The sequence below is a fragment of the Cnephaeus nilssonii genome (assembly GCF_951640355.1).
Source record: "Cnephaeus nilssonii genome assembly, chromosome: 21".
Lineage (NCBI taxonomy): Eukaryota > Metazoa > Chordata > Mammalia > Chiroptera > Vespertilionidae > Cnephaeus > Cnephaeus nilssonii.
Window position 1 is genome coordinate 41,015,479 of NC_137092.1, and position 22,960 is coordinate 41,038,438.

Sequence of the window (22,960 nt, forward strand, 5' to 3'; positions counted from 1 at the left end):
CCATTTGTTAGTTTGTCTGTCCTTCCTCAGATTCTTCCCATCTTCACTATCACTATAGGCTTTAGAATACACTGATGCTGTTGGGGGGCAAGTCCCACCCCCCTGACCACATTATCCTTCCATAAGCCTGTCCTGGCTTCTCGATGCCTTTATTCTTTCTCTAATTAGCTTGCCAAGTACCACAAAAACTTGGTATTTTAATTGAAATTGTTTATCTACAGATCAATTCAGGGAGAATTAAAATCTTTTTAATAAATCTTTATAATATTATTTTTTAATAAATCTTTATAATATTATAGGAATCTATTTGGGTCTTTGTTCACTAAGTTTTATAATTTTCTGCATATAGGTCTTTTAAAATTTTTCATCAGATTTATTCCTTGGTACCTCAAGTTTTTGCTACTGTAAATGCTGGGGTTTTTTAAATTGTTTTCTAAACCATTTATTGATGATATATAGACATGCGTTTGATTTTAAATTGATCTTACAGCCAAATCTTGTTTCTACTTATTACCTATAGATTTTTTTGAGCTTTTGCAGACAATATCTGTGAAAAGCGACAATTTTATTCCTTCCCAAACCTTTGATTTGCTTTTTTACTTTCGTATGTTGTCCTTGCTAGAACTCCAGCAGTGCTGAGTGCCAGCAGCCACAGAGGGCGTTTTCTGTCTTGTTCCTGGTTTTAAAGGAAACACTTTTTAAGTTTCCCATGGAGAATATTTGTGTAGAGTTTTTATAGATGCCTTTCATGAGGCAAAAAAAAGCTCATTCTATTTCTAGTTTGGTTTTTATCACAAATGAGTGTAGAATTTTGTCAAAGGCTTCTTTCTCCATCCATTCTATTAACACATTTTTTTCTTCCTTGAATCTATTGTGACAAATGACATTTATACATTTTTCTAAATCACTCTTGCTCTCCTCAATAAACCCAGTTGGGACACAACCTGTTATATATTTTTATATACTGGAATGAGATAGTCCTTGAAAGTTGAGAATTCACCTGTTAAACCAAGTGCCAAACGCATTTTAAAATTAATGCCCAATTTATCTGTTACTGAAGATGTAGGCTTTCTATTTCTTCTCGAGGCACTCCTACCATATGGTATGTTCGTAGGAATTGGTTTCCAGTTCAGTTTTCATGTTTATTGGTATGAATGTTCATAGAATTATTTCATTTCTTTAACCTCTACAGGTCTAGTCTGTGCTGTTTTAAAAAAATCCTCACCAGAGGTTATTTTTTCCGTTGATTTTTAGAGAGACTGGAAGCGAGTGAGGAGGAGAGGAGAAACATCGATAGGTTGCCTCCCACATGCACCCAGGCCCAAGACATGGTTGTGCCTTCTCTCTCTGCTTGGTTCATCTCATTGGAATTTTTATCTACTTCACAGTTTAGGCTTTGTGGAACCCCACTTTTTTTCTTTTTCTATTTGATGTTTACTCCTCATTTTCTCCTTCCTTCCATTTTTCATGGGTTTATTGTTCTTTTTCTAACTTAACACATTGCAGACCAGTAGTTTTATTGCTAGCTTTACCCAGTGGCCAGATAATTTTCTATTGAATGAGTACAAAAAACGTTTTACATAAATGTTAAAGGCACGCTTTAACATTAAATACCCATTGCATTTTGAAGTTATTACATGTTCTTACAAGCTAATCTTTTTAAAGTATGATACTTTATAAAATATTGTGTGATATGAAGCAAGAATTCTCGTGATCCATCCACAATGTGTTAAAAACTGTTTTTGTAGTTGGCATGAAATATATTAGTTTCCAATTTTTTTCTAACTTCCTAAAATGTATATTTGATGCTCTTTTTTGTCCAACATTACTATTTAAAGCTGTGGTTTTCCCTTCATGTTCCTAAAGTGTTATGTAGTATTTATTATTCAATTGTCCTACAGAAATTTTTACTATCACTTTGTTATGTTCATTTTTTATTTCATCATGACTTCCATATAAATAGGGTTTAAAATTTTATTTTTAAAATAACATTAATAACTGAATAGTAGAGAAAGAACATGGCTTGTCAATTCCTTGAAATATATTGAATCTTGTTTTATGGTTTGGCACATTACCATTTAAAAATATATATATATTCCATGTGTGTTTGAAATGACTGTAGTGAACTAATTGGTTCAAATTTGTTAATTTCAATTTTCAGGCATTCTATATATTTACCGATTTTTAGTATGCTTATCAATAAAAGACTTAGTTTAAATCTTTCAGCTTGATGATAATTTGTCTATTTCTCCTTAAGCTCTATTACTTCTTTCTTTGCATTTATGGAAGTATTATATTAGGGTTACAAAAGAAAAGTCATTGATTTGACCAGGAAATATGCAAACGTCTATCTGAGAGAACATGAGCGGTTGAGTCAGCCACGCGCAGGGCACACCGACTCTGAGGCGCCGGCCGGGGCGGGGTGAGGAGAGCTCCGTGCTCAAGTGGACCTGGCGTTCGGTCACTTTCTAGCCTTGTGATTTGGGGGAATTACATAATCCCATCTTGGCTTCTCCTCCTTCAAATGATTCCTTTTGCCAAAGTCAGCATATTTCAAAGACTTTAAGTAACAAAACTTTGTTTTTATTAAAGGCAAATTTTTTTAGATATTTGCAATGAAAATAGCCAGCAGGTCTCAAGAGAAAGGTTCTACACGTCATAATGGGGGAAAATACAGCAACACTGTCTTAACACCTTTCATACAGAAATCCGATGCCTTCACTGTGGAGGAAAAGATGATCACATGTACCGTGTGCAAAGCACTCCTCTGAAGGGCCAGTTTGTCCCTGGAAGTCAACCTCCCAAGGCGTTCCCAGTACACAGTCAGGAAGCAGAGCAAGCCCTTGAGAAAAAAGCAAAAATGCCAAAATCTTCTCCAACCACAATTACTTTTAATCTACGACAACAGAATTTCTGTACAAGATAGGCCATTTCAGAGGGTGGCATGTACCAGGACGTGCTCTGCTGTCCGGGACTGCAATCAGAGGGAAGTGGGCCGGCTACTGTTTCAGAGTTGAAGAAGTACCATCATTAAGACAGGGGGGAGAAGGACTTGTACCCGCCCTTCGGGGACAGGGAAGGGGAGAGCGCGGTCTCACAGCTGGAGAACCTGGGGACGCTGCTGGAGGAGCCTGAGATGCGCTCTAGCAGGCGCGTGATCCCTCTTCCCCGAACACTGCTGTTAGGGCCTGAAATCTTCACCCCAGAAGGGTAGTCACCTAAGACGTTGAAAATGCAAGAAAGAAAAGGCACTTTACAGTTTTATCACAGGGAGATCCCTCCACCGCCTCACACTGCAGTGCAGGCTCCCTGGGCCTGGCGGGCTGGGGATGCCTGAGAGCCCAGTGGAGGCAGAGGCTCAACAGTGCCACCTGTTTGTTTTCAGCCCTGGAAACCGAGACGGAAGCTCTCCGGGCACCACCTGAACTTCACTAGGTATTTAACTTTCCCATGTCCCAAAGCCACCATTATATCAAAACTAGAAAACTACAGCTGCCACAGAACAACGGGCTTTATTCTGAATGCCCTGAACAAGTCTGAAGGATGAGTTCAAGTGTCTGAGTGATACAAAACACACCATCCCAACTGCCTCAGGCGCTAGTGGCTAATCAAACTCCCAGCTCATCCAGCCCCTGTGCCCTAAAGCCCAGGCCGAGCACATTTCAGCGCCACACGCCAGGCTCTCTAACAAACTGAGGCCCCCAGCCCTCCATATACATTCCTATCAAATACAACATGCTTACCAGTGGGTGTGTTTGATCTTGGTTCCTGATTAGAATAGTTGAAATGAGAGAATCCCGAGTTCTCAAACCTTAGCTTCTATAAAAACAGAAAGAAAAAAAATACCAGCGGGAGTGGGTAATTCTTATCAAATATTGCATCTACTACAATTTCAAATTACTCTTTAAAAAAGACAACTAACCTCCATTTTCCCAATGTCTGACCAACTTTTAAAGAGAAATGCTGTGGAGGGGAGTGTTTGGAGGGGAACTGGGCCTGCAGGGAGCACAGCCTGGAACGGAACGGGAATCCCAGCCGCAGTCCTGACAGCTGTGCTCCAGCTGAGCCGGCCTCCTTGTGAGCAAGGATGCAGCAGGGGGCAGGGAGATTAGACAGCCTTTAATCAAACCCTGACTCCAGCATCAGACATCTTTGAAGTAAAGATTTTAAATAGCTACTAGCATATTACCTACATTCAGATATGTAAGTTTGGAATACATGTTTGGACGTGGTTTGTATAATTTTAATTTTCTTAACACACTGTCAATGAGAGTGGGAAATGTACCAGGAAGGCAAAGGGTTTGTGCAGGAGCCACCTGAGTGAGAACGGCTCCACACGCCATGGAGATTTTAGGAACTTGAACGGGAGAGAGACCCAAAGGCCTGACCTGCTGCTGGCCAGGACCACACCGAGGACATGAGAAGAGACAGGCGCTCCAAAGTCAGCCCTTACCTGGTACCGCCCTGCATCCAATATGACCATTTTGGGTGTCACCCTGTTGCTGGCCTCATAATCCTGCAAGGGCACGTGGGCCTCTGTGAGCTGGATTCCAAAGAGCGTGGCCAGAGAATTGCTGATGCAGTACCTTCAGAGGGAAGGAAAGGTCACCACCAGGTCTTGCCCAGCCCCCCTTACAAGCACTCACCCTTCAAACATCTATATAATAAAGAGGTATTATGCTAATTGGTCCTGATGGTGTCCCAGTCACGACCGGTCAACAGGCTGCACGTGCACAGAGCTGGTGGGCGGGGACAGGGGCGGGGACTTCCGCCCCCAGCGGAGGTGCATGCAGTGGAGGCGCACGCAGGCTCCAGCACTAACATCACGCTGCCTCGGAGGCGGAGGCCACTCCTGACGGAGGCATGCGCAGGCCTGCCGTGCCGCCGGCCCGGAGGCAGGCATCAGGACGGGCCGCAGTGGCCCCCCAGCAGAGGTGCACGCAGGCCTGCCCAGCACTAATGTCACGCTGCCTCTGAGGTGGAGGCCGCTCCCAACGGAGGCACGTGCAGGCCCGCCGCACCGCCGGCCTGGAGGGGGGCATCGGGACGGGCCGCGGCAACCCCCCAGCGGAGGTGCACGCAGGTGTGCTGTGCCGCGGGCCTGGAGGGGGAGTGTGGGGGGGGGGGGCCTCGGCGGAGAGTTTTCAGCACTCCTGCCCCGGGGTCTGAAGGCGTGGAGAGGAAGGGAGAGCAGATGGGCAGTTAGGGGGTTTAGGCCAGGAGGGAACAGCAGATAGGCAGTTAGGGGGATCAGGCCGGCAGGGTTAAGCAGTTAGACAGTTAGGGGGATCAGGCCAGGAGGGGAGAGCAGTTAGGGGGATCAGGCCGGCAGGGTTAAGCAGTTAGGCAGTTAGGGGGATCAGGCCAGGAGGGGAGAGCAGTTAGGGGGATCAGGCCGGCAGGGTTAAGCAGTTAGGCAGTTAGGGGGATCAGGCCAGGAGGGGAGAGCAGTTAGGACCATCAGACCAGCAGAGGAGCAGTTAGGAGCATCAGGCAGGCAGGCGGGTGAACGCTTAGGAGCCAGTGGTTCTGAATAGCGAGAGGTATCCCAGATTGGAGAGGGTGCAGACCAGGCTGAGGGACCCCGCCCCATGCATGAATTTTGTGCACCGGGCCTCTAGTCTATATATATAAAAACCTAAGTGACCAAACGACCGAACGACCATTTGACCAGTGGCTATGGTGTGCACTGACCACCAGGGGGCAGACGCTCAATGCAGGAGCTGCCCCCTGATGGTCAGTGCGCTCCCACAGTGGGAGCGCCGCTCAGCTGATGAGCACCAGATGCTGGGCTCATGGCTGGCGAGCGAGCCTCTCCTGCCTCTGAGGCAGTACGCTACCAAGTGGAGGCAGCAGAGGCAGGCACAGCGGGGCCAGGCTCCTCCCCAGCCACCTGTCACTTAGCGCACTACTACATCCCTTGGGGGATGTCGGACTGCCAGTTTTGCCCCTGGGCCTGTGGGGATCGAGCCAAAACTGGCAGTCCGACATCCCCCAAGGGGTCCCAGATTGCGAGAGGGTGCAGGCCAGGCCGAGGGACCCCCACCAGTGCACGAATCCATGCACCGGGCCTCTAGTCCTATCTAGTAAAAGCCTAATATGCTAAGTGTCCAGTCGGCTGTTCAACCAATCAAAGTGTAATATGCTAATGATATGCTAAGGCCGCTCAACCACTTGCTATGATGTGCACTGACCACCAGGGGGCAGACGCTCCAACCTGTAGGTTAGCTTACTGCTGGGGTCCGGCCAATTGGGACTGAGCTAGATGGGCCAGACATGCCCTGGAGCACTCCCACAGTCACTCCCCAGCTGGCCAACCTCCCACATCTCTCCCTGGCCCCAATCGTGTACCAGTGGGGTCTCTTGGCCTGGCGTGTGCCCTCTTGCAATCTGGGACCCCTCGGGGGATGTCGGAGAGCCGGTTTCAGCCTGATCCCGCAGGCCAGGATGCAGGACCCCACTGGTGCACGAATTTGTGCACCGGGCCTCTAGTTTCTCCCATAAAACATGGCTGGCAGGGACACTGCTCTAAACTGGCAAAAAGAAATGCAGCAATTCTGAGAAGGAACAGGAATGGTAGCAACATGTATAAAACTGGCCACTACTGGTATTTTAAAGTATTTTCACCTATTTTTAACCCTCAATATTCTGATTATCAGATAAAATTTCAGGTTCATTATAAGAGAATATGAATGAGGATAAAGATCACTAGAATTCTCAAATAAGGCAAGGAGAGGGCACCAGAAACAAGGCTGCAATTTGAAAACACTCATCTCTCCTCAGATCCACCTACTTCAGTGTGCAAGGGACCCCAGAGCCCCCAGAGCTAAGAAGGAAAAGTGGGTCTGTGTTTCCAGCACCTTCACAAGGGAGCACGGCCCTCATGGCCACAGGACCTCCTCCTGCAGGAGCCTCGGGGGAAGACTCCAGTAAGTGCTGACGAAGGTTTGCCCCAATCGCTCAGGTGGTAACTATGCCAGACAAGTAGGGACGAGGGTGGAATAATAAAAGAAACAGAAAGGAAAAACCCACTTTGCTTTGAAAAAGAATTGTGGAAGTAGAGGCAAACAGCCATTCTCCCCAAATGCAACCACCAGGGCCAGCCCAACACTAAGACTTCCATGGCGAACCCACATGAGAGGAGCCTTCTTTCTCCAACTTACGCAATTTTCTTGCAAACAGCTAAAGCGCAGAAGAGAATGTCATTTTCCTCGTGCCACTTGCACCTGTATAAAAAAAAGGACTTTAATCTCCTGATCTTATGAGACAGCACCACTTCAGGGTTTTTGCATGCCAGACTTGTAATTTACCTCGTTGAAATCATTCAAGGAAAACTGACACTATTACTTAAAGATTAAGGTTCCTAATTTAACACAAAAAGTAGATTTTTAAAAAACAGATCTTTTTATGTTACCTCCTCTGATGCAAACTCATGACGCTATGCAAGCCCCTCAGAACCACAACAGGCCAATCGTACCTTGAACTCACACAAGCGCTCCAGACACACAGCAGTGCCCATGGTAAATATGCACCTGCTCAGCAAACATCTGCTGAGTGCAAACTGTTAAAAACTATGAGGGACTGACTACCACTTGGAAGACTTTCAAATGCACTAGGTGACCTAGGTACAAGGAGCCATTTCCTAGGGAAGGCCCGACGGCCACAGCTGGTCCCGGGAAAGTCAGCAAGCCCGATAAAGCGCGTTTCTCTAGAAGCAGGGCCTTCCTCCCAGAAACGCATGACCTGCACAAGAAAAACGCTCAAACAGACTTGAAAGACCCCCAAAATAGATTTGAACCAAATTTCATCAAAAGACAACTCTTGTTCTTTGGATGGAATTTAACTTTATAAAGACTTCATTCTCCCAAGTTAATTTATACATTTAATGCAATTCAAGGAGCTTTTTTTATGGAACTAGACTGAAGTGAGTGATTCTTCTGAATACACGTTTTTGTTTGAATCATGCTAGTGCACTACACTTTCAAAAGATAAAAGCAAGGATGTGAGAAAACAAGAAATAGAATAAAACTAGCAAATGGACTTAACTATATTTCAAATGAGTAATTTAACCACTCTGATAGGGAAAAAACCCCCCAAATAACTTTTGAACAAACTACTTTCTATTACCTTCAGACTGAAAAACAGCTGAAAAAAACCCCAGTCAGTGTGTCTATCTCCTGACGGGTGCCACTGAACAATCCTGGACAACTTCTAACATGCTCTAGGCATGAACACACACACAGACCCCGGAGCCAGGCTCTCCCGCAGAGAAGGGAAATGCAAAAGCAGAAGCGTGGCCACCAGGAACCCCACATGGAGGACTGCAGCTGCAGGGTTAGTACAAACTCACGGTGAGACGAGCGAGCTACGTTACACGTGTGCAGAGGTTGTGTACACGGACACGCCTGAGCTCTCCACGGAGCACACCCAGTCAGTGTGCTCCAGGAGAATGAGCACCCCTAGCACCCAGAGCCTGTTCCTAATTCTGTCCTGGCTGGCAGGCGCCGGGGCTCCAGAAGAAGCACTGACCCAAGCCGCGGCAGGGCACGTTGCAGGCAAGCCAGGCCTACAGGGGCCAGAAGGCAAAGCAGCACAGATGGCCAACCTGGACCCTACTTCGAAGGGTGCCCTGGCCATGAGAGTAGTTAACAGATCACAGGAACATCACAGCCCCTGGATAAAGGGGAGTCCATGAGTCCACACTCATGAAGTGCATTACAAATGCATGCGCAAAGGGGAAAGCACTTTCCTCCAGTGGACAATGGGATTAGAAAATCACTATTTCACAAACACAGCAGTAACAGTTTCAGGTGAAAATCATTCACAGATGCCAAAACCAATAGATTTCAGGCACAGAATCTCAAAGTCCCCCCCACAAAACATGATAAGGGGAAAAATCCAACTCTTCAGTGGAGAAATCTGGCGGACACTGTCTTAAGCAGGTGATCAGCAGTGTCATCGGTCCCTGGGCAAACACGCGTCTCCTGGTATGAGACGATGGAGACAGCGCTCTGTGCTGTTCCTCAGTCTAACGAGAAAATGCAGGCGACTCCAAGTGAGCATGTGCCTTACACCGTCACTGGCTGCACCCTCCACACGCCAAGCCATGGAAGTCACAGAGAGGGACCATCCCCGATGAAAGGAGCCTCAGGAGACACAATAACTAAACGCAACCCGTGATCCTGGAATGAACCCTAGTCTAGAAGTTGTTGTTGTTTTGCTGAAAAAGATATTATTGAACCAACCAGCAAAATGTGAGCGTGGCCTCTGGGCGGCCGTCCTGGGCCGGGCAGCCCCGCCTCTGACCATCACACCGGGGTAAGACGCAGAAATGTGCTTGTTCTCACAAAAACACTTCCCGACTGAGGGTAAAAAGGCAGCATGACCACAGCCGACTCTCAAGTGGTATATAAATGCTGAGAGACAGTTATAAAGGAAACTAGAGGCCCAGTGCATGATTGAATCATGCACGTGTAGGGTCCCCTACACGCTTTCACTTTTCGCGGGGGAGCTGAGTGCCTGTCCGCTGGTGCACCAGGCCTTTCAGAAGCCTCCGGCTCGGCGGAGGCTTCTGAAAGGCCTGGTGCCAGAGCAGACAGGCACCCAGGTCCCCCACTTTTGTTTTTTTTGTTTTTGTTTTTGTTTTTGCTGTGAAAGAGCTCATTGGGGTGGTGGACTCAGTGGATCCAAAGTGGAGAGCTGGTGAAGGGATCGGTGGCTTCCAGTTTCAAGCGCTGGTTCTCAGTCCTGTGGCACCTGTTTATGGATCGCTTCGGCGAGCCTGGGCCAGGTCAGGGCCGCACGCACTTTGGCATCCGGGCCAGGGATGCTCTCCAGGCCCCACAGGGTGAAGCGGCTGAAACTGGCGGAGGCACGAATAAAGTGGTCGAAGTCCCGCTCCAGCGCCTCCGGGGGTTCCACCAGCTCCTGCTCGTCCTTGTCGGATCCCACTGAAAAGTCCTGCTTCCCCATCGACTTCTCTTCCATCACCATCACGTATCCCAGCAGGCCAGGCGGCACCTCCACCTCCTCACCCCTCAGACTGCGGCCCCGAAACGACACTTGGAGTCCATCGGGACCCTGACGGATAGCCGGGGTGAAAAAGCGCCCCATAGGGGCAGGCCGGTTAACCCGGACTTCACAGGGCAGGAGGTGCAGCGTGTGCGCAGAGTGACGGGGCGTAGGTGGATGCGGTGCTTCTCCATGTCTTCCTCGTCGCTGCTCTCCATCCTCTGCCGGGTTTCCGTGGCTCACTGACTGAGGCCAGAGCTTGCTCCCCCACTTTTGATGGTGGCCTATCCGGCCATTGAGAGGCACGGATCCGCTGCCACTGGGGGGGGGCTACCCTGCTGTTGAGAGGCGCAGGGGGCGGGACCCCCTCACCGGCCCCGGATCTGGCCGTTGAGAGGCACAGGGGGCGGGAGTCCTGCCCCCTGCACCTCTCAACAGCAGCGTAGCCCCGCTCAGTGGCAGCGGATCCGTGCCTCTCAATGGCCGGATAGGCCACCCCGAGTCCCGCCCCCCAGCCTCCCGCCGCCCAATCGTGGGCGTAGCAGAGTGATGGTAATTTACATGGTACTCTATTATTAGATAGGATGTACTAAAACATTGAGTGAATCTGAGAAAATGGCATATATGACTTCTTTGTACTATTCTTGCATCTTTTCTCTAAACCTGAAATTACTTCAAAGAAAAAAAAATACTTCTGCCGATATATTTCCCTTACATATTTCTTACATGTAAGTATAAGAATGCTATGTAGTAAAACACTTTAATTGGCAGTTTTGGGTTGTTTTTAGTAGTAGACAAAGTAACAATGTATCTCACTATCAATGGAATCTTATATTCAAGGAAATGCAAGGATTCCAGGGTTTGATAGGAAAATATGGCCTAGAAAGGCAAAAACTAATCCTACCATATTTTCTCCGTTCAGGAAAGAAATCAAAATCACTATCATAAAACCACTAAATACCTTGTGTTGCTAGAATAATCCCACATGGCCACATCGAGGAGGCTCCGAACCCAGGTCTTGGAGGGCTCCTTGAGAAACTTTTGCTGGTAGATCCCCACTACAAGATCCTCAACAGTGAGAAGTTCCAGATTTTGCCTGATTTCTTTCATTGGTGAACAGAAAAACAGACAGGATTAGTGACTTCAGGTACGGAGAGATGCACACCAAAATGGAAACAAACGCAGCCATCACTGTCCCCGGAGCAGGGGCTCAGGGCTACTCACCTGACCCCTTCTCCATGTGCTTCAGACACCAGTTGACTCTGGCTCTATCATCAGACTGCAGGAGAGAACAAAGGACTTGTCTTTTCTCCTGCCCGAGTTACTTTTTATTAATGCTCTCCTCTCAAACTGGGCGGGGGGAGGGGGGAGGGGGCAGAAGAGGGTGGTGGGAAGGGAGGGACTGGAGAGTCTGTGTCAACTAGATGAGAACTATAGCAAAGAGCACCATGTATCAGAAAAGACCACTACTATTAATAACCAGCTATATTCATAAAATATTTTATGAAAAGCTAGTGAGACTTAGGGTAGACAAATGAAGAACCCAATGTTCAGAAAAAGATAATCTATTCATGGTTATGCTAGTAAATAGTGAGGTTAAAGCCAATTCTTCAGCTCCTAGCCTAGAAGAACTTAGACCCAGCAATGAACAAATGAACTCTAGAGAATAAGAAAGAGTGTCAAGGGATTGGTGCAGGACCATTTGATAAAACGGTAATCTTGTTTAGACGGATGGGTCTGTGGACTAAAACATCCAGCTTCAGGGTAAAAGGATATTGAAGGGATTTCAGGAGGAGGAAGTAAAAACGAGATCTATCAAAGCCGCCTTTAGTACAAGAGAAGTTTAGAAGAAAAGGCATCACACCTAATTACACTGAAAATGACTCACAGTGAGTCACACACACAGTGAGTCACACACACAGTAAGTCACACACACAGTGAGTCACACACAAGCTAACACACACACACAGCTAACACACACACAGCTAACACACACACAGCTCACACAGCTAACACACACACACAGCTAACACACACACACACACACAGCTAACACACACAGCTAACACACACACACAGCTAACACACACACACACAGCGCTCACACACACACAGCTAACACACACACACACACAGCTAACACACACACACAGCTAACACACACACACACAGCGCTCACACACACACAGCTAACACACACACACACACAGCTAACACACACACACACACAGCTAACACACACACAGCTAACACACACAGCTAACACACACACACACAGCTAACACACACACACACAGCTAACACACACACACACACAGCTAACACACAGGCAAAGGGTCTTTCTCTGGGGCCCTTCCGTGGATCTTGGTCACCTAAGGCGATGCCTTACAGAAATGCCCCCGCGGACTTTACCTTACAGTAGATGGGTGGCCACTTCCCTGGGTTCGGATGAATGAACCTATAAAGGTTTTGCAGCACAGTTGCTTGGTCACATCCAGATTCAAAGTTTGAAATAGGAATCTTGTGACTAGAATCACCTGAAGGAAATAAGGAGAAGGCAGGAGTTCAAAACTGGACTCAGACAAATGTTACGAAGCAGGCGTGAAAGCAGGAAGAAAGGAGAGCAGTGGGTGCTTGCTGAGCACTGAGCCAGCCTGGTCAGGTCAGGGACTTTAACTGTCTTACCGGCACCTTCTCAGGAGGGGATACACACAGAGAAGGGACAGCTGCGGTCACAGACGAAAGCACCACAGCGCCCCTTTACCCAGTTTGCTTTCCGCAGTTTGTTACCTGCTTCAACTGTGATCTGAAAATATTTAATTCAACATTGCCTCAAAAACAATTCTTTAAGCTTTAAACTGAGCACCATTCTGAATAGTGTTATGAAAATCACAATGTCCCTCTCTGTTCCACCCAGGACGTGAGCCATCCCTTTGTCCTGGGTCTCCATGCTGTAGACGTAACTACCTCTTCTCACTTAGTAGTCCAAGTTAGCCGATCGACGGCCCAGTGCCACAGTGCCTGTGTTCAAGTCCCTGTTCACTGAAGAACAGCCCCATAGCACAAGGGCAGTGGCGCTGCGACTCGGATCTGCCACAGAGAAGCCGGAAAGGCTTCCTTTATGTGAAAAGGTACAAGTTCCTGACTAGATAAGAAAAACAATTGTATGCTAAGGTTGCCAAGATCCTAAGAATGAATCTTCTATCCATGAAATTGCAAAGAAAAAAATCATGAAGAAGGCTAAGCCAGTACAGTAAGATATTCTGAGATAGACACATTCACATAACTTGTTTTATTATTACTGTTATTAATCTCTTAGTGTGCCTAATTGATGTTACACTTTATCCCAGGTTTGTCTGTAGAGAAGAACACAGTATCCATAGGGCTTAGGACTGCAGTTTCAGGCATCCACGGGGGGTCAGACAGGTCCCCTGTGGATAAGGGGGGACGACTGTGTTAACAGTTGGCAGTGGAGTGAGAACTGAAACACAGGTTTGTGAAGTGACTGAGCCTCAGTGTCGTCACTATTTCATTAATCTGTTTGTTAATAAGATTTAACAATAATGAATAACAATAACCACAGAACTTAACAATAATGACCACTTTTTCAAAGTTGTAAGAAGAAGAGTTCCACTTCCAGCAAAAAATGGACCAAGTAACTCAGACCATCCTTGCCACAAAAATGCAACGTGCTTGGAGACACCAAGAGCACGTCCAGTGGCAAGGAATTACCAGAGGAGGTGGAAGTGAACACAGACTCCAGGAGCAGACCCTCGCTGTGGGGCAGTGGCCCCTGGAGTCGTGTGCCAATTCCAGAAGAGGGAGGTGACTGGTGGGAAGTGCGAGTTCACTGCTTTGGGGGCCTGGCGAGCTAGTGAGGCCCCAGGAGTCTAGAAAAAGCAAACAGAAATCCTCTTCGAAGAAAAGGAACATCATTATAAGCCTCAAATTACTTTAAAATCATTTTTTCAACACTTTATACAAACTACCAAGTACACAAAGAAACAAGAATCAGAACCAAAACAGAGTGGTAGAAAGAGACCCAAAAATAATCCAGATTCTGAAGTGATTGGACAGATTTTAAACAATCATGTTTATATCTGAGATCAAATTACAAATTCAGCATAAAACTGGAAACTACAAAAAGGATACGGGAGTTCAACTTCTGATAACAGCAAAGTGGGGGAAAACTAAACCAGTAAGATACCTGCTTGAAAGCCCGGAGAGGTACAAATTGGGTGAGGAAAGACGGGCCCAAAGCCTCAGAAGAAATCCTGGAACTGAACCTGGTAACTTGGCATTTACCAATTCTGGAAGAGGAGGGTCAGAGGCTGGGAAACTGAGTTGTTGACAGACCCAGAGCTAGTAAGAATTAAAAGTAATACTCCAGTGTTACCGTGTTTATAAAGTATCCTATATAATAAAGAGCTAATATGCTAATTAGACCAAACAACCGAATGACTGTCCAGACGACCTTCCCAACAAAGCCGGGGCTGCAAGGGCCAGCTGAGGCTGCAAGGGCAGAGCCCCTTGCACGAATTCCGTGCATCGGGCCTCTAGTTTGTAATAAATATACTCAATTATCTTCTGGCTTCCATTGTTTACGCTGTAAAGTCAATTATAAATTTCACTGATGATCTTTAGATGGTAATCTGTCCACCTTCCCCCCTTTTTAGTAAAGATCAACTAGAAATAGACTGACTCTCATAAGGTCTGAACCCAGTTTTAATCCTGAAATTGGATTAAGGCCATCAGGTTAAGACCAGCCTTGGGACAGAAGCAACATCATCTTTGGGGAGAAAAAAAAAAAAAACATGATACATACTGTCCAGCACTCAATGAAAAATAACCAGACACATGAAGAGATACGATAACTTGATTGAACATCAAGGTAACCAACAGACTATTAAAATAGACCCAAAAAGAAAAAAATCTCTGTAGCATGGTTATCAGACATAAGACATTAAAATAATGAGGCTTATTATAATCAGGAAATAAAAAATAATTTCAGCAGAACCATTAACAAGAACCAAATGTGAATTCAAAGATTGGAAACACATTCCTTAGGACTAGAGAATAACCTTAAATAACAAAATCAGGTAAATTAATCTCTACCTTTAACGTGAATGTACAAAGGTCACGAATAAAACTTTCTGGTAAAGTTTTATTTTTATATCCAGTTTTTACTCCACCTGGAATCAACTTGTTTATGGCGTGAGGTAGAGATTCGGTTTATCCCCCGCCCCACCATGTGGATAATCAGTTATCTCAGCCCTCATTATTGAATAATCCATTTACTCTCAGTCATGCAGTACCACCTGTACCACACACAAGTCTTTTTGGTATTTCATTCTGCTCTCTTGGTCTGCTTGTTTTTTGGTGTTCATATCATACTGTTATTGAAAAAACTCAAAGGGCACAACCAAAAGTGAATCTAAAACACTCATTTACCTTTATAAGTATTACAAAATAGCCGATTACAGCAGATTTGAAAAACATTTTCTAATTTTAAACACTTTCAAATATAAATTTTAAAATAAATCTATTATCACAATTTTTATTCTAATCAAACAGGAACCTGGTTAAATCTAGTTTCTAGAAGAGTTCAAGAGCTGAGGTATATACAGTCATGTCCTTTGGCTGCTGAAAACTTGAAAATAAGAACCTGATTTCCTCATCTAAAAGTTAATTCAGAGCTCCTTTGTATGTTTAACACTGTCATTCTGTCGTTTTTGAAGCACCATCTTTTTTCCTGACTCTGAAAGGTCTCCCCGTAAATTCCCATAAACCTAAATAATCTGATACCTCCTAAAAGACTTATCTATATATCTGGCCAGTAAAAGCAGCCAATGTCAAAGCCAAAGGCTATGTGCAGGAAATAAAAACACAACCCCCATAACGGAAAAGAGGTATTACACTACAAAGTGTATGTAATTTTAAAGTTTTTAAGGATCATATATACATCGACCACTTCTATGAAGAGTCTACAACAGCTAACTTAGGGTTATTTTCCAACTGACATTTCATGTGTCTGGTAAAAGCAGTAAGTCTCAGCCAGGTACACACACACATTCATGTACCCCACTCTTTCATACTTACTTGCAGCCTGACAATGAAACCGAAATCCTCGTGGAATTTCACCTGTAATACAAAATGTTTTGCTGAGAGGAGCAGAAATCTGGCAGCTCTGTGGTTATCCTACAGCAATAATATTCCACATGACAACCAAGTCATAAGATAGGTGGGTAACTGTTACTGCTATGTGAAAATACAAGACAGTAAACCTATTTCATCGTGCGTTTTTTAACCAAAGGTATGATGACTATCAAAACTTTTTGTATTTTTGTCAAGCCACTTCAAAAGGCAAATTATTCCTTACCAAGAAAGAAATCTTAGGTAAAGAACACTTGGCCCTGGCCAGTATGGCTCAGTTGGTTGAGTGTCACCCTGTGCACGGGAAGGTGACTGGTTTGATTCCCAGTCAGGGCACATGCCCAGGTTCCAGGCTTGATCCCAGGTTGGGGTGTGTGTGGGAGGCAGCCAATCAATGTTTCTCTCCCCCTCTCCCTTTCCTCTCTAAAATCAATAAAAACAGATATTTTTTTAGAAAGAACACTTGTGCTAAAGGGTCTGAGCTCAGGGTCCAGGAATGGGCCTCGGGGTTCATGAGGTCCTTGACAGTTTAGGTTCTCTGAGGAAAGGTCTCCAAGCTCTAGCTTCCTCATGTTTTGCAACCATGTAAGAAAGTAGTCATTTGGCTTGTCCTGAGCAGCAACTCTCAGTATGAGCAGGATTCGGTTTTCTGTCATCTAGAAACAAGAAAACGTGCTGGGCATCTTAATGAACTTAAAAGCAACTGACAAAACCGAGGAAGTTCTTCTTTCCCCGACCTCTTCTCCTTTACACTTTCCATACAAAGAAGTTATATTTCTCCTGCTTACCTTTAAAGGTAGAGTATCCCCTATCTCAGTGGTTCCCAACCTGGGGCACACGCCCCACAGGGGGCGATTTGATTTTTAGGGGGGGGGGGGCAATTCAAGAATGAGTTATCAAAAGTGAATTTTTTGCATTTCTTATGGTTCTAGGGTCCTCATATAAAGTAAGTAAAATATAGATGGTGACATATTTATGTATTTCAGTTCTCTATTATATGTTTTAAAACTTTATTTGATATTTCTTCATATCACTTCATGTTTTTTTTTAACAATTTCTTAGTGATTTCTTCCTCAGTACTTCAACTGTCCCTTCATTCTTTTATTTTTCTCTTTCATGGATGCCATGTTGTTTGGAAGCTTGTTTAGACCAAGTTAATGGCCTTTTAGGCTTCTTCCATGTGAATAGGAGTTCACCTTTTGAATAATAAAAATTCTATGTCACGGGGGAGAGGGGACTTCAGGATTTGAGAGATGCTTAGGTGGGGCATGGTCAGTAAAAGGTTGGGAACCACTGGTCCATCCTCTTGAGAACCAAACCAAATCCCATGCCTTTGTAATGAACTGCTTTGATGAGGTGGAACAGTGAGAAGAAGAGATACTAAGAACATCTGAGAGCCTGCAACTACGAGGCTCTTTCCACACTTTCTCACTATTCCTTAGAGCCGCTCTCTAATAGGTTCAGGATGGTTAAGGACTTTGCTCAAAGTTACAAAGCAATAAATAGTTAACAACTGGTGACAGCTGTGGTGAAGGATGGTGTAAAGAAACCCTTGAGAGGAGCCACAGTATAAAAAGCTTTTAGAAAATTCCCCAGCAGGTGAATTTAGAGCAGCAGGTGAGCACAGAGCAGGTGAGCACAGAGCAGGCTACACGATTCCAGGCATTCCATCCATCCAACTCTGATGCTTACCTGAAGTTAAAAGCCTAAACCAAAAACATGTGTCAACACCTAATTCTTAACAGTTTTTCAACCAAGTATTATGAAGTCTTGTTACAGTTTAAGCACTCAGTTGCACATCAGCTTTTAAGAAAACAAATAGTGTATCAAATGAGTTCAAGATAAAACCCATACTTTTAAAGATCTAGGCCCGCTCCAACTGGCTACTCACCAGGACTGATGAAACTGTGGAAGTCCTCTATGATACCGTCTTGGAGAGAATATTTCACACAGCCTATTTCACAAGGGAGAAAGCGCTGTTCACAGTGAGGAGGCAACTCGCCATGGCTAAAAATGTTCAAAAAATAAAAAATGCCTCCAAGGAGAGCTAAAAAAAAAAAAAAAATCACAGACAACATGAACAGATGAGCATCTCAAACTTACCCTTCTACAAAAGCAAAACTCTAGAGCCATTTTCCTTTTGTTCCTATATTCTGAAAGGAGCTGGGAAAGAGAACGAATCAGCTACACGGGATAAATGAATCAAAAGCTTTCCAATGGCACTTATCACGGGGTAAAGCAGTAACCAGTCTGCATGAAGCAACAAGATAATTCAAACTTGCAGCGACTCTATATAATTTAGCAAAATATAAGCCCTGAATCTCAGGAATGACCCATAGTCAACAAGTATAAGGGTTTGGGAAATGAGTCCGAATTCGTGTAGAAAAATTCGTGTAGAATTTCTGATATAAACTATGGACGATTTAGTTCACCCTTTCCTGGTTACCAATATACACAAGACCATCTATACATTATCTTAAGGCAGAAGAAAATGTGAGGATGGTCTTATTATCAGGACTGACCACCTCTAAGACTGTTGAAAGCTTATGAATCTTCAACAAAGTCAGACCACAGTTAATAAAAACAGCCACACCAGTGGTTGAGCTTCAACCTATGAACCAGAAGGTCACAGTTCAGTTTCCGGTCAGGGCACATGCCTGATCCCCACTGTGGGGCATGCAGGGGGCAGCCAATTAATGATTCTCTCTCATCAATGATATTTCTATCTCATTCTCTTCCTCTCTGAAATCAATAAAAATAAATATATCAAAAAATAAGCCAGAAGGGAATGGCAAGGACTCTTATTAGCTCTGTTCTTTTCTGGGCTAGATCAATAATTCAACTTTACCTTTATAGCACAAATGTGTCCCTATTTACTTAAGTGTCTAGCTATCAACACTAATGTATAAAGTATGTTTGATAATACATGAACTGGTAGAAACCAAGAGAACAGATTTTTGTAAAACAAAACTCTCCAGTGTTACTTCAACAAATGCAAATTACCTGATCTCTTACCACGTTAGCGCCATCATTCGTGAACATCTGTAATCGATTACTTTAAAATGCAGGTTCAAAATAAACAGAACACGCACTTACTGACCAACATATTAGTGTCTTGAGCACCCAAATTTAACTAAACAAAACATGTTAGGATTACTCTACCTTGATCATTTTTTAGAGACAAGCTTGACATATCCGGCGGTGAAACATTCTGCTTTGGAACAAGCATGCCTGGCTTCCTCAGTGGGGTGCAAACAGGTTTCTAAAGAGGAAGAGAATGATTGACCGCATACTTACTCTTGCTTGGCACTTTATACCACAAACTTAAATTTAGCAAAATAGCTGGAAAACAGCCCACAGATTACTTCAGTAACCTCTCCAGGCCAATGAGCCCAATGGGTAAATACATACACGCTTGTCAATGACAACAAGGGGAAAGGCAGACAATGATATAAATATCCCGAATCAAAGGTGAGTGGTAAATAACTTAAATTCAATCATTGCTGAAAACTACTTGCCTATTACTGATAATCTAAACTATTCCTACTGAGTCATAATATGTGCCCGTCCAGTGGCCAAAGGGACATCATTTGAAAAATACTAATACTGTTTGCTTTTCAAAAAACTAAAATAAAGATCATGCTGACTCCCAGTGTTAATGAGATGTATAGACAATACAGCTTACTTTCTAATGGGAAACATCTTATAACACACTGTAGTAAAAAGAATGGGAGGAAATCAAGGCTCGCAAGTATAAATAAGTACAAATTGAAGTGATTAGAGCTTCTACCCAAACATAAATCCCCCAAATAAAAATCTCGCAAACCTAAAACATAGCAAAGCTCTCTGGAGTTTTAATCCAATGTTGGCAGTTGAGAGGAAGAATGGAACTATGTAAGAATGGAAAGAACACAGGAGTGGGAAACGCAATTACCCGGCACTTTGATATAAATCAAGAAAACAATCTTACTTGGTATTTTTACGTTCTCCTTACACAGAAATTTACCAAATTCACCGTCTTCAATGCTTACCTGTACGGCAGGAAACATTTGCCAACTCCTGCAGGTCTCCTTATGTCAGTATTTTACATAGGGCAGCTGGCCTGGTTCATTTAAGAAGAGATACTGGCCCAAACTACTTTAAAATATCCAAAAAAGCGTTCTTTAACCGTGAGAGGGCCCCTCAGAGGCCCGGTGGTACAGGCCCTGAATGCCACAGCTCGCACTGCTTCAGGGTCCACGGGCTGCAGGTTCCCTCAGGGGATTTCCCTGGTCTTCGCTGCCAAAGGGTACCAACCTGTGCCCCAGCAGGACAGCCTGCTGGGTCAATAACAGGCATTCTGACACCAGGGAGGAAAATTAAAACCTTCTAACCCCAACGCCCAGCCATCTGCCCTGACATGCCCCCGTTCACTCATCCAGCACCTACTCAACGGGCCCGGATGCCAGGCAGGTAGCTGCTCATCTCAGGCGACCTTTACCTGCTTCTCTGAAGGTCCCGAGTCCTTTCCCTGGGCGGCTCTCCATGCTCGAGCCATGTCTGCGTACTTCTCCTTTTCGTCCTGGCTCAGGAGCTGGGGGACATTGCAGGGAAGACACGGAGAGAAACAGCAGTGAGGCCCGAGCGCCCTGGCCCCGCAGGCGGATGCCTGGACTTCGAGGGGCTGCGGTTCAGGCGTCCGTTTGCCCGGGCGGGCGTAGGGGGTTCCCCTCCCCCTGGCACAGGGTCGCTGTCCTCCTCGAGGCCTCCTTCCCTCCGGCCTCGTCCTCCGGCCTTGCCCTCCGGCTTGCCCAACTGCCCGGCCCGCTGACCCCTCCAGCCTTACCGCCCAATCAGCAGAGCAGTGGGGGATGGCGTCCGCCACGCGAGCCACGGGCAGGCCTCGCCGCCGCAGTTCAGGGATCTTTTCCTGCACGAAGAAATAGTAGGCATTCCGGGTGGCCTTGCGGTTCGGCATGGCGAACGCGGCCAGGCTTCGAGGGACCTGAGACAGCACCAGCCACCGGCGCCCTCGCCGGGCTCCCGCCCTTAGTAACCGAGGCTGCGCCTGCGCGCCCAGCTCCACAGCTCTTGGCCAATCAGGGCGCGGCGCGCAGCCGCATTGGCCAAGCTGGTGGAAAAAGAAGTGTGAGACGTAAGATCCCTCCGCGAGCGGCGGCGGGGGCGGAGCGTGGGCGCGGGCGCGAAGCATTCTGATTGGCTGGGATGTTGTCACGGGGAAGGCACGGAGCATTCTGATTGGCGGGGTGTTGTCACGGGGAAGGCGCGGAGCAATGTCTGGGCATTATTGCGTAATATGGGTATGGAACCCAGCAGGGAGAGAAAAGAGGGCCAGCGGGTGCCCTAGTCCCCCCATGTTTTGCGACTATAAGGGCCAACTGTGCCAAGCACTGTGAAAGGTATCTGTAGGGGACGGAGTGAGTGAGGACCCTTACAACCAAAATCTTTGCCCCCAAGAAACTTACAGGGCATCGCTTCTCGGCCTTTTGGCTACGATCAAGTGTATCTGTTCTTACAGTTTAATGTCTGATACGTCCTCTTTCCGAGGACAATATATTAAGTGGATTTTTGGAGCAGGAAGGTGGAATAGGAGCTTGCTCTGTCCACTTGGCGCATCGACCCAGTATTGCAGTACCTCCGGGAACGGTACACACACGTAAAAAAGATGAAAGAAAAAAAGAAGAAATTTACAATGTAAGGGGGGAGGGGCAGAGAGAGATGACAAAACGAATATTGTTTTGTTTTTCACCTTAAGTAATGTCTATTATGTCTATTATTGTTGCAAAGAATATGTGTTTTTTTAAATGCAGCTTTTAGTAAGTGTTAGGGAGGAAAGACAGTAAGAGGCTGAGATTTAAAATAATATCCTTGAATACAGTTTTATAGATTTCCTCATAAAGGCCTGGTTCGTTTTTTTAGTTTTGTGCCTAAAGTATATTTGTTCTTAGTTTTTCATAGTATACGACTATGAACACTTTCTTGTTTCCATTATATTTTCTAATTGGTTACTGCAGGTGTGTAGAGAAGGTATTGATTTTACTGTTAATTTTGTGTATTTAGTCACCCTGCTGAACCCTTCCGCTGGTTTCCAGTAATACAGTCTATTTTGCTTCAGTCAGTGCCTATGCATACATTTTTAAGATACTTGTTTTAAAACATTTTTATAACAAGCTATGCAGGTAAGACGTATCCATACCCCACTCTTTCCAAATAGATAAGCAGCTTAGAAAATTATTGCTTCTCCACACTTGGTCTCCCAACCTGCAGCAGGCAGTTAGGTATGAGCAGAGTAGGAACCTTAGGCCAGGTGCAGAGGTTCACCAGGGTGGAGAGCCCTGGGTGATTAGCAACCAGCAAAACTACAAGCCCTTGCAGGACCACTCCCCTGTGTGTTAACCCCTGGAAGATGACATCTAGGCTTCAGCTGTGTTTCAGCTCCCATCCAAGCCCAGAGAAGCAGCAAAATCGGAGGGAGTGACACAGGGCTGACATCAGGACCAGCTGCATTGACTAATGACCCCCTGGTGCTGGCTAATCAGTAGACCACAAGGGGGGCACACCAGGGGAGCTCATGAATGTTCTACTGGGATCCTCCCTGAGGCCTCCAGATAAAAGCCCTTGGTTCAGGGACAAAGTGCAGCTCTTTCTATGGAGCACACCCTGGCCTTTCCCAACCCCCTTCTCCCAGAGGCCTTTTCCTTTCCTCTCTCTTTCTCTAAAGCTCCAAGGCCTTTCTTTTGCCTCTGGAACTTGTTGCCTGAGCCCGTTTCTTCTATGGATCACTTCTACCTCTGTG

General features: G+C 45.5%; 2 protein-coding genes across 4 annotated transcripts; both read right to left on the bottom strand.

Moving 5' to 3' along the window:
- Positions 1–3,030: 3,030 nt before the first annotated feature.
- Positions 3,031–21,121, bottom strand: MAEL (maelstrom spermatogenic transposon silencer; the record flags this gene model as incomplete). Of its 3 annotated transcripts, none has more annotated exons than XM_079761720.1 (12): positions 3,031–3,218; positions 3,744–3,819; positions 4,454–4,586; positions 7,164–7,226; positions 10,973–11,114; positions 11,236–11,290; positions 12,424–12,548; positions 16,111–16,152; positions 18,056–18,211; positions 19,327–19,426; positions 20,645–20,737; positions 20,990–21,121. In XM_079761720.1, 12 exons carry the CDS (start codon positions 21,119–21,121, stop codon positions 3,031–3,033), a joined length of 1,305 nt encoding a protein of 434 aa, XP_079617846.1. The 3 variants fall into 3 exon arrangements, with proteins under 3 accessions (XP_079617846.1, XP_079617845.1, XP_079617847.1); XM_079761719.1 differs by having other exon boundaries at positions 20,978–21,121; XM_079761721.1 differs by lacking the exon at positions 20,645–20,737.
- LOC307093623 (ribonuclease H2 subunit C-like) lies at positions 9,742–10,229 on the bottom strand (the record flags this gene model as incomplete). Its single annotated transcript, XM_079761869.1, is given in 2 exon segments — positions 9,742–10,163; positions 10,166–10,229. Coding segments are annotated over 2 exon segments (486 nt in total).
- Positions 21,122–22,960: the final 1,839 nt, after the last annotated feature.